This window comes from Vespa crabro, chromosome 11 (genome assembly GCF_910589235.1).
Source record: "Vespa crabro chromosome 11, iyVesCrab1.2, whole genome shotgun sequence".
In the NCBI taxonomy this organism is placed as follows: domain Eukaryota; kingdom Metazoa; phylum Arthropoda; class Insecta; order Hymenoptera; family Vespidae; genus Vespa; species Vespa crabro.
This window is the reverse complement of record NC_060965.1, coordinates 1,312,501-1,326,076: the sequence shown is the minus strand read 5'-3', so window position 1 is coordinate 1,326,076 and position 13,576 is coordinate 1,312,501. Positions and strand designations below refer to the sequence as shown.

Below are 13,576 nucleotides of genomic sequence, written 5' to 3'. Positions count from 1 at the left end.
AGAACGCCGAGAGATGACGGATAATTAAATATTTTGATTCGAAGTAAGCTCGCTTCTATTAAATATGTGTATGCTAATGAAAAAAAAAAAAAAAAAAAAAAAAAAAGAAAAAAAGATAAGGGAAGAAACAAAGAAATAAGAGAGAGAACGAATGGATACGTGTTACGTAGACATATGTATGTAATAGAAAAAGAAAAAAGGAAAAAGCGCTCGACGATAATATTTACGATTATGGCTTATTATTAAGAAATTTTTTTTCTCTTGTTTTTTTTTTTTTTTATATGTATTATATATATATATGTACTGACTTGTTTCACCAGTGGTGACGGTCACCGGGGCACTTGGGGGACCACGGCCTATGTGGTTCACGGCTATCACATAAAGCTCGTACTCGGTGTAAGGGCTAAGACCTCTGACGTGGTAATACATCGTTGTGATACCGGAAATCTCGGTGAACGGCTGATTAGCCTGTTTAGGCTTGTGTTGGATTACGTAGTATTGCAACTCGTCCGGTCCCTTGTAAGACCAGCTCAGTTTGACGGATGTTGCAGTTATGTCGGACACTTGAATGTTTTCAGGTGGACCAGGAAGTGCTAAAGAAAACATTTCAAATCGAGAAACATTAGACGATAATATTTAAAGTGACGTCTAATGTTAAATAAAATAAACAAATTATTTAACGATTAATTTTTTAAATAACCTGAATGAATTATCCAAATGAGATCATTTGTCATTAGATTTTTTTGTATAAATATCTAATAATCAAATAGTTTAATGATTCTATTAGAAACATTATCTGTATATATATATATATATATATGTGTGTGTGTGTGTGTATGTATCTTTCCATTCTCTATATATCAATCTGTCTATCTACCTATCTTTCTATCTATCTCTAAAATGAGAGACGAATAGAGAGAAGTACGAATCCTTGGATCTTAAGCCGATCAATTAGTTGTTAGAAATAGACGTCAGTGTTATAGTAACGTAAGGACGCATTGCCACCATGATGGATGGGATTTACATTAGGCGATCCATAATAAGCATGAAGTGGTGATGGGGTTGAAGATGGGGAAGTAGTAAGAGGATGAGGGTGGGTGTTGAAGTAAGGAAGAAAGTACGAGATTACTCGCACGAAGGTTAGTGGAATTTTAAAGTGAAATTTAAACGTTAGTTAGAATGATATATACATATATATATATACATACACACACACGTAATCGTTATATTTTAATATTCAACATTATTTACGCACATTGAACTTTCACCATAGAAGTAGCGTGTATTACACCAATTGGACTGGACGCCGTGCAAGTATAATTAGCTGATTCTTGTATGTCCGTAAGATAGAGAACATTTTTTCCAACTGGTAGATTGTCGTCGGGCGTTATGTCAGTAGCTGGATATTTTCGCCATTGTACAACCGGCATAGGTGCACCGACAGCAACGCAGTTCAAATTCAATGATGCTCCTAGCGTGACCTCGCTCAGAGTTGGCGGTGGTATCGAGAAGCTCGGGGCAACGCGACGAACTAAAAGCAGAATACATTTTTAATCAACCGTCAACTCACTCACTAACTCACTCACTCATTCACTCACTCATTCACTCACTCATTCACTCACTCTATCTCTCTCTTTCTCTCTAACCATTGTTGAATATCGTTTGTGTTATTTTCAACCGTGCTTTTGTATTTTCATTCCTTCTCTTCTTTTTTTTTTTGTTCTTTTTTTTTTACCCTTCTCCCCAACCCGTTTTTTCTTTCTTTCTTTTTTCCCTTTTTTTTCCTGTTTCTCGTCCGACGTATTTTTTTTTTTTTTTTCAAGCTATTCGAGCAGTTGTGAATCTTTTATCCGCGTAGCTAAAAGAATCTTGTAACGCGACAAATAAAGGGGTTGAAAAGTTTATGAGATCGTTGTATATATACATACATATATACATATATATATATATACCGTGTGAAAGGATTGTTACGAGGAGAATTGAAAAAAATTGAATCCCCATACCCTGTCCCTTCGTTCTTCAACCAACCCCTTTACTTCCTCCGTGACGGCTTCGAAAATCTTTTTATCGTATCTTTTTGTCACGCACTCGTTTAGTCATCGCAACGTTTTAATTACCCTTTCGTTTATGTTAATATTAATTACCGTGGTACGAATGAACGACTTTGTTAGAGGGAGCAACACTAGATTGATTTATTTCGTCCGACTTCTTTTTCCTAATCATAATGGATTCGTTAAAGAGACATAGGATCTCGTTTGTTCACGAGCCTTGTGAAAAGAACATTGAATTCAATTGATACAAGAGTGAATTTCGTAATCTGTCTCTGTTGCAATAATGTATTCCAATATAATCACAGTATATATGTAGCTACATATGTACGTACAAATCCTTTCTCTTTTCTATATATATATATATATTACATATATATTGTATAAATATATACATATGTACCTTTAACGTATAGCAGAGTTGATTTCGAATATTCCGTGCCGACAGAATTGTTCGCCACGCATTCGTATTTCGCCTGGTCGCTACTGATAGAGTTTGTGATTTGCAATGTACCTGAAACAGCAAAGGACAAAAAATTATTTAATAATAATGATAATAAAATATTAATAATAATAACAACAATGAAAAAAGATCCTTCGATATATATATGCATGTATTTAATATTATTAAAAAATTTCATTATACCGATTATAATAATAAACAATAGCCATTATCAGAATTAAATGTTAAGAAATTTATCGAAAATATTATATATATATATATAAATATATACGATTCGTTGTTCCATTGATATTAACGACGATAAGCTCTGTTTATATAAGAGTTTTCACCCTCTAAACGAATATACGTCTGTATTCAAACTGACTTATGAACCCCTTTTACTTCGTTTTTCCCAACCTTAATAGAGTTCCTACCGTGCTGAGAAGAGGCGTGGAGGATTTTCCCTATGGCTTGTTGTTGTGTGTGTGTGAGAGAGAGAGAGAGACAGAGACAGAGAGAGAGAGGGAGGGAGGGAGGGAGACCAAGATAGAAAGAGAGAAACCAAAAGAGAGAGAAAGAGGAAGAGAGACAGAGACTAGCAAACATTAACCTTCCATACCCTCATCACCCTCGGCCAGTTCGTGCAAGGTTTCGACGATGCATCAACCCCTTAGCACGATACCGCTGCAATGATGAACTGGCTGTTGCGAGGCGTGTGATTATCTTCGCCGACGTCACTCCTCCGGTATAATTTAACTCCCAACGAAAGTTTGCAAGCTATACTACTACTACTACTACTACTACTACTACTAGTACTACTACTACTACTACTATTCCCTCTTCTCTACTTCCTCTTCACGCTTTTGCGTCTCCACTCCTTTACTTTCTCCCTTCTTCCCTCCGTTCCCGACCTAATCCCTATCACCCTATCTCTTTCCTTTTAACGAGGATGGCGAAAGATAGACAGAGAGAGAGAGAGAGAGAGAGAGAGAGAGAGACGACGGCTTGAGTAAACAATGCACGAGGTTTGCTTTCTCTCTGTCGAATGAAAGAGGGAGTGAGAATACTACACTTGATTGTTAATATACTAAACGTTTCGTTTCATCATTGAACGTAAAAAATATTAATCGACTATACTACGAACGAATATTATTTTCAAATGATTATAAAAGTATGATTGATCATTGTAAGCTTTCTGAATCGATATAAAATCAAAATCATTTTTACGAATGCATGACTTTCTTTTTCCTTTCTTTTTTATTACTATCGGATATCGTAAGCAATCATTTTATTTTCCAAGGTACGCTCTATAATTTACAATACGCCTTTAAGAGAGAGAGAGAGAGAGAGAGAGAGAGAGAACGAGTAATGGGTTATCAAAAAGGCAAAAGGTAAATCTTAAAGAGATCTTCTACTAGTTCTTAAAGAAACGAAATTTGCGATGTGAACTCGACGAGGATTGTTCTCTCTCTTTCTCTCTCTCTCTCTCTAGATTATATCGTATGCAAAGACACACACAGAGAAAGAGAGAAAGAAAGAGAGAGAGAGAGAGAGAGAGAGAGAGAGAAGAACGTGCTCGACAAGAACGTTAGATATATTTCCTAATGGAAGGTCTGCTTTCGGTAGTACAATCAACGGTAGAATCGAACCTGCAATCAACGTAGTCAGATAATAGTACTGGTACCTACCCTATTCGGGTTGCTTAATTTCAACGTGCTACGAGAAATGGACCCACCCATTTTAACATCGTCAATTTCGTAAGTTCCTAAACCCTGTAGAATGGGGCCCGTGCTATTTTTGGCTATTTTTTTTTGTCTTTTTCTTTCTCTCTCTCTCTCTCTCTCTCTCTCTCTCTCTCTCTCTCTCTCTCTCTCTCTCTCTCTCTCTCTCTCTTTCTCTCTTTACAAAGTTCACGGAAGAGAGAAGAAACGATGGTGGTGAGGGAATGAGGGTCAGTGGAGGAGGTTGGTGGTGAGGAACGGTTCTAGGGGATTGCTGAAGGGTCGCAAAGGGTAGAAAACACTCCATCACAGGGAGCAAAGAGGTAGGCACTACCTGGTGGTCTGATATCTTCTACGATCGGAATACGTAATCATGGCTCATCTACAATTTCTAGTAAAACAAGTAGGAAGGAGAACGCGTGCGGCCATACATACCGTTATATCTTTCTTCGGGTCACGTGCGCATTGTTAGCACTAGTACTCGTCGAAAAAGTTATTCTCTCTCTCTCTCTCTCTCTCTCTCTCTCTCTCTCTCTCTTTTATTCTTTTTCTCTTTTTTCTCTCTTACTTTTTCTCATTCACTCTCACTCGTTCTTTCTCAAAGACGCTACGAGAAAAAGCCGGAAGCTGTTTCTTTTTCCTCCTTTTTTTCCTCCTCCTCCTCCTCCTCCTCCTCCTCCTCCTCCTCTTCCTACTCCTCCTTCTTCCTCTACTTATTCTACTTTTTTTCTTGTTTGTTTGTTTTTTCTTTCTTTTTTCTTTTTTTGGTTTTTTCTTTCATTCTCGAACGAATGAATGCACGACTGAACGAAAATGTAAGTCAGTCGCAAAAAATATACGTATGTACTCTTTCTCTTTTTCTTTTCTTTGTTCGTTTGTTTTGTTTTTTCTTTTTTCCTCTTTCTTTCTTTCTTTCTTTCTTTCTTTCTTTCTTTCTTCCTTACTTCCCTCTTCTCTTCATTTCCTTCCACGACTTCTTTTCTTCCTCTCTTTTTTCTTTTTTTTTTTTTTTTTTTTTTTATCAAGCGATAACGCGACCATCTTGTCGAATTTTTTTCTCCTCTTATCCTTTCTTTTCCCTTTTTCCCCTTGCGCTTTCTTTTCCCTTTTTTCTTTCTTTTTTTTTTTTTATTTTTCTTTTTTTTTTGCATAGCAACAAGCAAACGAAACGCATAGAAAAAGATTTAACATTAACTTTTGTAACTATTTGTAACTCGTTTTTAAGGAAACTCGTTTTGAAGATCTCTATGAGAATATATTCAACTTTCGTACGGATAAGTTGCGTACGTATATTCTACAAAAAATAGAATAGTAAGTCGTGAAGTAAGATATATATATATATATATATACATATAAGACATATTATAAGTATAATGGTTAAAAGATAAACTTATAACTTATAAAACTTACGATGACGAACGATTAACTTCGACAAGTTAAGTAATGCGAATTTAAAGTAAGACGTGGGAAATATTTCCCTCTACGATGCTTGTTATGAATTTTACATGATCGACGCACGCGAGAACATATTTTCACGAAAACGTTCAGAAACGAACAGACAGTTTCGAATATATATATATATATATATATATATATATATATATATATATATATATATATATATATATACGCACACATACAGAGTAGATAAAAGATGAGAGGTTTGACGTTACCCTGCTGACGAAAGTCTGAAGTAACAAGATACGTTAAAACGTTTCGAAACAAGAAAACGAAAGATAAGTAAAAAGAAAAAAAAAAGGAAAAAAAGGAAAGAAATAAAAAAAAAATAAAAAAAAAAAAGAACGAATATTCGTTAATGAGAGAGCTGCTATTATCATTAAGGAAGATAGAAGCTTTTCCTTTTTTCTCTTTTTTTCTCATATCAGAGGAAACGAGTGAGAAAAAAATATTATTACACTTTTATCTTTTAGTTCTCGTAAATATAGAGTGATCATTTTTTATATAACTCGAATCACTAAATCGAATAGTAACAGCGATAGGAATGAGTTTGATAGATTAGTATTCTCTCTCTCTCTCTCTCTCTCTCTCTCTCTCTCTCTTCCTCTTTATCTCTATCTCTGTCTCTGTCTCTCTTTCTCCTATTTGCTCGAACACAGTCTCGAGAGGGGCGAATAGGTAAAAGTATCCTCTACGATGGAATGCCTTTAGTGTAAACATAATAAACATATTCTTAAATAAAGTATAATAAACATATATAGATCAAGTATTACATTCGTAATATAGTACTAGTACTACCATTACTTTTACTATTACTAATACTACTAGTACTAATATTACTATTATTACTATAATATATTGCACGTATGAATTTACTTTTTTGTGAATTTAGTTTTTCCATCGTACGAGAATGTAATAATAACCATGATTCTACCAAGACTCATTATCGGCAAAGCTTGTTTCATTTTTTTTTTTTTCTTTTCTCTCTCATGTTCGCAAAATACGATTCTCTCGCCCTATTACACTTCCACCCTTACCCCGCTTCCCATCCCCATTCGCTCTCTATAAATCCCATTCTACCAGGTGGCTTGATGCCATTTGTGAAAAACGTTTCTATCTATACTAACGTGGCATAGCGTAGCGTAGCTATCGGCAAACCGTAGAAACGCGTCGCAACTATATTTCGCTTTTGCTCCGGTATAATATTAAATATAAGGAAAGATATTTCAATATTGATTCACAAATACGATGTAGCTGGAAAACGTGTACGGAGTAAGAGTGTATATGAAAGAGAGAAGAGGGAGAGGGAAAGGGAGAGGGGGAGAGAGAGGGGGGGGGGAGAGAGAGAGAGAGAGAGAGTTCTCCTGTCGTTTCAACTTCCTCTTTCCTCTTTTTCTCTCTTACTAGAACGCATTCTCTAACCCAACCAAGAGACGTCCTATAAATATGTATACGTATTTATGCCTGGCACATGCCCGCATATAGCCTGTCTCCTTCGGCACGCTTCGAAGAAAACCTCTTCGTCTTTTTCTTCTACCATACTTTATTTTCAAACGACCTTTTACCTAGGTATACACGAATTCTTCTTCTACTTCTTCTTCTTCTTCTTTTTCTTTTCCATCGCGTGCGTGCGCGCGCGCGAGAGAGAGAGAGAGAGAGAGAGAGAGAGAAAGATCAAGATAAGGAGAGAAAATTTCTTTACGACAATTTTCAAAGACAATATAAATCTTATCTTTGATTTATGATATATATGTATTATACTTTAATTTATATATTATAATAGTTTTGATTTATTTTTATCGAATATCGTGTAAAGATCAAAAAAAGTATTCCAATGACGAATCGACAGATGTACGATACCATCCAATAAAATATATATATATATATATATATATATATATATATATATATATACTCAAATATTTATTTTAATAATCCTATATAAAATATTTGTCAGACTCTATCATTGAATCTTCGTTAGACACGTTAAATCACCCACGGATAATTCTAAATTTTCTTGTTCAACATTAGTATATATATATATATATATAAAAACAAAAATTTTTAGAACTATCCTAACATGAGACAATTCGCATATATCCGCCTAATACCAAAAGCAAAGCAAACCAAACCAAAGAAAGAAAGAAAGAAAGAAAGAGAAAAAAAATAAAAGATATTTAAATTAACATCAAAATTTTATTAAAATATATGAACGCGAGAAAGACGACGATTCAATTTCTGATATCCTTTTTGCAAAGTATCTTTATGTAAAGAGACGATCGGTTGGTCGGATGTTAAGGGAGGCTAGAAGGAGGTTAGGAGAGGAGGTTAGGGATGATTAGGGGGTGGTTTGGTCGGTATGAGGAAGACGCATACGATAGCGTTCTCTCTCTTCGACTAATCAAAGAGCCAAACGTGAGCCGCATTAACGTCAAAAGCGAATAGTCTCGCGTTAAACACGATGGCACTACCATCACCACCACCACACTACCATCACCGCGCTATTGGATACAAGGGAGCGGGTAAACGGAAGATCATGCGGGCAGAGGAATGTCTTTGGGAAAATGCTTTAAGCGTTCACTGAAGCGCGAGCGTCATTCGTCTTCTCGTACGTCTCGAGGCTCTGTGCCTTTGCAATCATAGGAAATACCTACCCCTAGCAGCCTTCGAGTGCGTTCTTCGAGAATCTCCTTTCTCCCTCTACTCCTTTAACCCCTCACCTAATACCACTACTACTACTACTGCTACTACTACCACCATCACTATCACTAATACAACCTGAACGAGCTGACGTTGTAAACCGGCTTCGAAGGATCTTTTCTACTTCTCCCTTCTGTAACCTACCACTCCGTCAAATGGCGTCTCGATTGGAAAGGGACAGAGGGGGAGGGGAGAGAGAAGAAGGACGAAGGTTTCTTGTAAAGCTTGCTAGGAAAAGAACTTTTCAAATGGAACACGGAAAACGATCGGATAAACGAAATTATATATATATATATCTCTCTTTCTCTCTTTTACACACGCACATACACACACACACACACACACACACACACAGCGCGAGCGCTCGCGTGTATATTAAATAAACATATTCATACGAATATATTAAAATAAAAAGGGATTCATTACAGAAAAAAAAAAAAAAAAGAAATAACAAATCCGTAACAGAGGAAATTTGGGAGAACGTCGTTGACGAATTTTTCAAGAGTGAATTTTCCAAAGTGAAAAATCGAATGGGAATATTCGAATAAGGAAAAACCTCACGATGATTCTCTCTAAGAAATTCTTTTTCACTTTCTCTCGAGGATCGTGATCGTTGAAAAAAGAAGAAAATTACGGGACAAAGGTTCGTTTAAGATAACGAACGTCATTCCACCATTCGAGATTTCATGGTATTGAATACTCTTTCTATCTTTTATATTCGAAAAATGCTGAAGGAATTGAGAAAAGTCTCGACGGTATCTCTAAGTAGATATCTATGTATATATCTATGTATATATATATATATATATATATATATATATATATATATATGTATACATGTATCCATAATCTGTTAACACTTTTTGCCAGAACATCTTCGTTCTTTTTTCGTTTGCTTTCGTAGAAGACGAAAACGACGACGAAGAAGAAGAAGAAGAAGAAGAAGAAGAAGAAGAAGAAGAAGAAGACGAAGAAGACGAAGAAGAAGAAGAAGAAGAAGAAGAAATGAATGATGTTGCAAAAGAAAGTACCAAAAGTATACTAACATTTCGTGCCACATTTTCGTCCATTTTCGTTTGCTTTCGTTGAAGACGAAGACGAAGACGGAGACGAGGACGAAGACGAAGACGAAGAAGGAATGGATGGTGTCATAAAAGGAGGTACGAAGAGGAATATGAGGTAACACACTCAAGTTCTTTGCTTATAGACGTATTCCGTCATAAGTCAAGTTTTCCCGAGGGAAAGGGTAGGTCTAATGGTCCCCGATGGAGGGTGTTCTCGAAAGGGCGTTGGCATCGAGGATGGATTCTCGACATCGTAAGATAGAAAAGACGAGCGATGGATTCTTGAAAATCTATAGGAATAAGGGTGATTGTGGGCGCAAGCCCACAGACAAGACGTCTACAATCAACCTAAGAAAGACAGAGAGAGAGAGAGAGAGAGAGAGAGAGGAAAGTTTTCGAACGTATCAGAATGGTTCACGGTTGTTTCGCGACAGTATTCGAAGGAATAGGGGTGATGTGTTGAAGTTGAACGGGGTTGGACTAAGGCCAGATAAAGAGAGAAAGAGAAAGAGAGAGGGAATGAGGCAGTTAAAAGAGACGAGGAACGGTCTGAGAATTTCGGCACAGGTGTTAAGTCTCCCTTGTTCTACAATATATAACTCGAGGTTTGTTTCGAACTTCGAATCATCCCTTTCTTTGAATTTTCTCTCTCTCTCTCTCTCTCTCTCTCTTTCTCTGTCTCTTTACTATGAACCAGCAAGAGCTTTAATGGTAGAAATTTTACGAGTGTTGACGAAGAGTTAACCATTCTCTCTCTCCCTCTCTTTCTCTCTTTATTTCTCTCGAGCTTCTCCCCATGCGGCTTTTATTCTCTTTCCTTCGTCCCTTTATTAGCAACCCTAAAAGTTCGTTCACGTTTAACCGTCTAACTATGAAATATAATTTAACGATTGGATATATTAAGTTCTTTTCACCTACACTTGTATATGTATATATATTCACGTTTACTACGTTACACGATACAATGAACAATTCATAATGAATAAAAGAGAGAGAGAGAGAGAGAGAGAGAGAGAGAGAGAGAGTGAGTGGGGGGAGAGAGAGGAAGAGAGAATGTTAGTTGGATCGATGGAAAAAAGAATGAGAAAATATTAAACCGTTTATAAAAATTAAATGAAACGATAAAATGATATAACAACTTTGGATATTGCGAATGTTAATATAATTAAATCAAAATGAATTTCTGAATTTATTAACGAACTATGAGTACTTATTTTCGATGATGAAAATCTTCTTTAAAGATGCATGCAACGTAAATACTTCAATCGAAATCATCATCATCATCATCATCATCATCATCATCATCATCATCATCATCATCATCATCATTATTATTATTATTATTATTATTATTATTATTATTATTATTATTATTATTATTATCAGCATCATCATTACTATTATTATCATTATTATAATTATTATAATATATGCTCGATTATATATCCGATGCTCTCGAATTAATAATTTTCCTTCCTCTTAATAATCTTATAGTTTCAATTAAAGTCTATAAATAATTATCGCGTAGAAAATTATTATCGGGGAATAAGTGTTTTTTTTTTTTTTTTTTTTTTTATCATTGAGAACGAACTGACGAAGAAAAAGAAAAAGGAAAAAGAAAAAAGAAAAAAAGAAAAAAGAAAAGAAAAAACAGAAAAAGAAATAACAAAGAGAGATATAGATCTTATCTCAAAAAGTAAATAATAATGAAATCCCCAGATAAAGAACGATGAATTGAAAATTTTCAGACATATCGAAAGTTTAGCTCGTCTTAACGTTTAAGCTCGCACGATTTTCTAGGATTTATGAAAGCCTTCCTTTCGGCAGGATGGACATCATCCTTCAGACGCACTACGTTTATGCTTCCAATCTTTTTTCTTCCCGAGCTATGTACATCCATTTTCCAGAGGCTAAACTTTGTACTAACAGTGTACGTCGGTATATATATATATATATATATACACGCAGAATGTTTGTATATATATATATATATCTAACATTTTCTCATGATCTACTCTTTGCAGTACATTAAGCCATATATAATATTTTATGATATAACAGGATGGGCAGGTAAGAGAGAGAGAGAGAAAGAGAGACAGAGAGAGAGAGAGAGAGGTAAAGGGAGAAAAAAGGTTACGGTAGAATATCGTATCGATTGAAACAGCTAATGATATCGGCATAGAGAAAGATGACTATGAAACATGCGAATAATGCGTTTATAAAGCTGTTTGTTGACTGATGGCGCTCTTGTTGCATTGTCATCCCTTGTCATTTTTCACGTAGAAAAAAATTTTCTATAAGAAACATATCAATTCAGATCTAAATATCGTCTCGATTTAATTATCGATCAAAATCTATCGTTTATCAACAAAAATCTCGAATATGCTATAATAAGGGAAGAAAGAAAAGAAAAGAAAAAAGAAAAAAAAATTAACGTCGACAAAATTAATCTAAAAAAAAAAAAAAAAAAAAAAGAAACGAAACAGTACAACTCTGGAACAATCTTTTTCATTTTTTTGTTCCCCCTCCCCTCCGTGTTGTTTTTTTGCTTTTTTTTTTCCCACTAAAGACACTGTTATCGCCATAACAAAAGACCAAGCGCAACGTCCTAGTTTGCAACATCCATAGTTTTCTCTTTTTTTTTCTTTTTTCCTTTCTCTTTTTTTAATCGTTGGATGCACATACATCCACGTTTTCACGTTCTAATGTATATAATATACTTTTGTTTTTTTTCTTTTTTTTCTATTTTCTTTTTTTTTTTCACGTCGCGGAACAGAGAACACTGCGAGCTCTTCGTGCCGTGAAGACAGTTGTTGAGCGAATAGTAACGGCGGTGCATGCCGGGTATTATGGGGGGACGTACATACATACCCCTCGCTCAATAATGATACCGCACCCGACGATAAAAACAAAGTTTAAGCCCTTCTTCTCCCTAGAGCTAAACTACAACAACGCGCTTTTCCTCCCCCCGGCTATCCACCCTCCACCCACTATCCATCCTTACATCCGACCGTTCGCTTATGCATACAACCAGGTGTGTTCATGCAGATCGTATTTATCGAAGATAACTATGATATTTTTATTATCTTTACTTTTTTCTTTCTTCTTCTTCTTCTTCTTCTTCTTCTTTATCTCATTAACGTATTTGTTTATTTGTTTACACCTTCATTTATTTACACCTTCGTTCCTCCTTTTATTTGGCTTATTTTTCTCTTTTTTTCTTCTTCTTTCTTTTCCCCCATTCAATAATTCTCGCAAAATCGAACATATATATTCATTATTTTCAAACATTTACAATACGTAAGTACGACAAACGTATCTCAATTTTAAAGGATACTCGAAAACAAATTACATAGTTATAACATTCATTCGCGTTTCCATTCGTTTCATTCGAAAACAATAAATTGAATTGGATTTAATCATAATTACAATCTTATCATTATTTCCCATTTTATAATAATCGTTAATTACAGATAATTTCAAGTCAACGTAAGTCCATCTATTTTTGATTGATACTTCTCCGAAACGAATATTATTTATATCGTTTACGCGATTTCATATCGAATACGATAACAAATAAATCGATCCTAAAGAATAACGATAAGATATAATATTTCTTTATAATTCATTGGATACATGATTCTAATGTATAAATCAAATAAAGTAATAAATATAGAACGTGATATTAAAATATTATTTATCATATATTGGTCGTGAATCGACGAAGTAGTAGAAAAAAGGAAAAAAAAAAAAAAAAACCAAAAAAAAAGAGAAGTACTACGATATCTCTCTCGCTCCCTCTCCCTCCTCCGTATATATATATATTACATATATATATATATACATATGTATAGTCCAATTTTTTTTCGTCTTTCGACGTGCGACGTTTGAAAATATGACATGAAATAACAGATTCGAACGAGAAATCGAGAGAAACGAAAGGAAGATAGAAAAAGATAGAGATAGAGAGAGATAGATAAAGAGAGAGAGAAAAGAAGATAGACGTAAAAATTTCCATGTTCTAAATAGTCACTCTCTCTCTCTCTCTCTCTAGATCATGAACTATTAGATCGTAAGGATCGTGTCAATCGATGATATATATATATATATATATATATATATATATATATATATATATATATA

At 34.8% G+C, this 13,576-nt stretch overlaps 1 protein-coding gene across 16 annotated transcripts in view; it reads right to left on the bottom strand.

Moving 5' to 3' along the window:
* The window catches only part of LOC124428213 (tyrosine-protein phosphatase Lar), a 488,512-nt gene that overhangs the window by 33,010 nt on the left and 441,926 nt on the right, over positions 1–13,576 (bottom strand). For all 16 annotated transcript variants that reach the window (XM_046972045.1, XM_046972046.1, XM_046972047.1 and 13 more), the window contains 3 exons: positions 2,452–2,562; positions 1,256–1,531; positions 309–593 (listed from right to left, as the gene is read on the bottom strand). In XM_046972045.1, the coding sequence (XP_046828001.1) occupies positions 309–593; positions 1,256–1,531; positions 2,452–2,562 (672 nt within the window). The remainder of the gene's footprint in view (positions 1–308; positions 594–1,255; positions 1,532–2,451; positions 2,563–13,576) is intronic.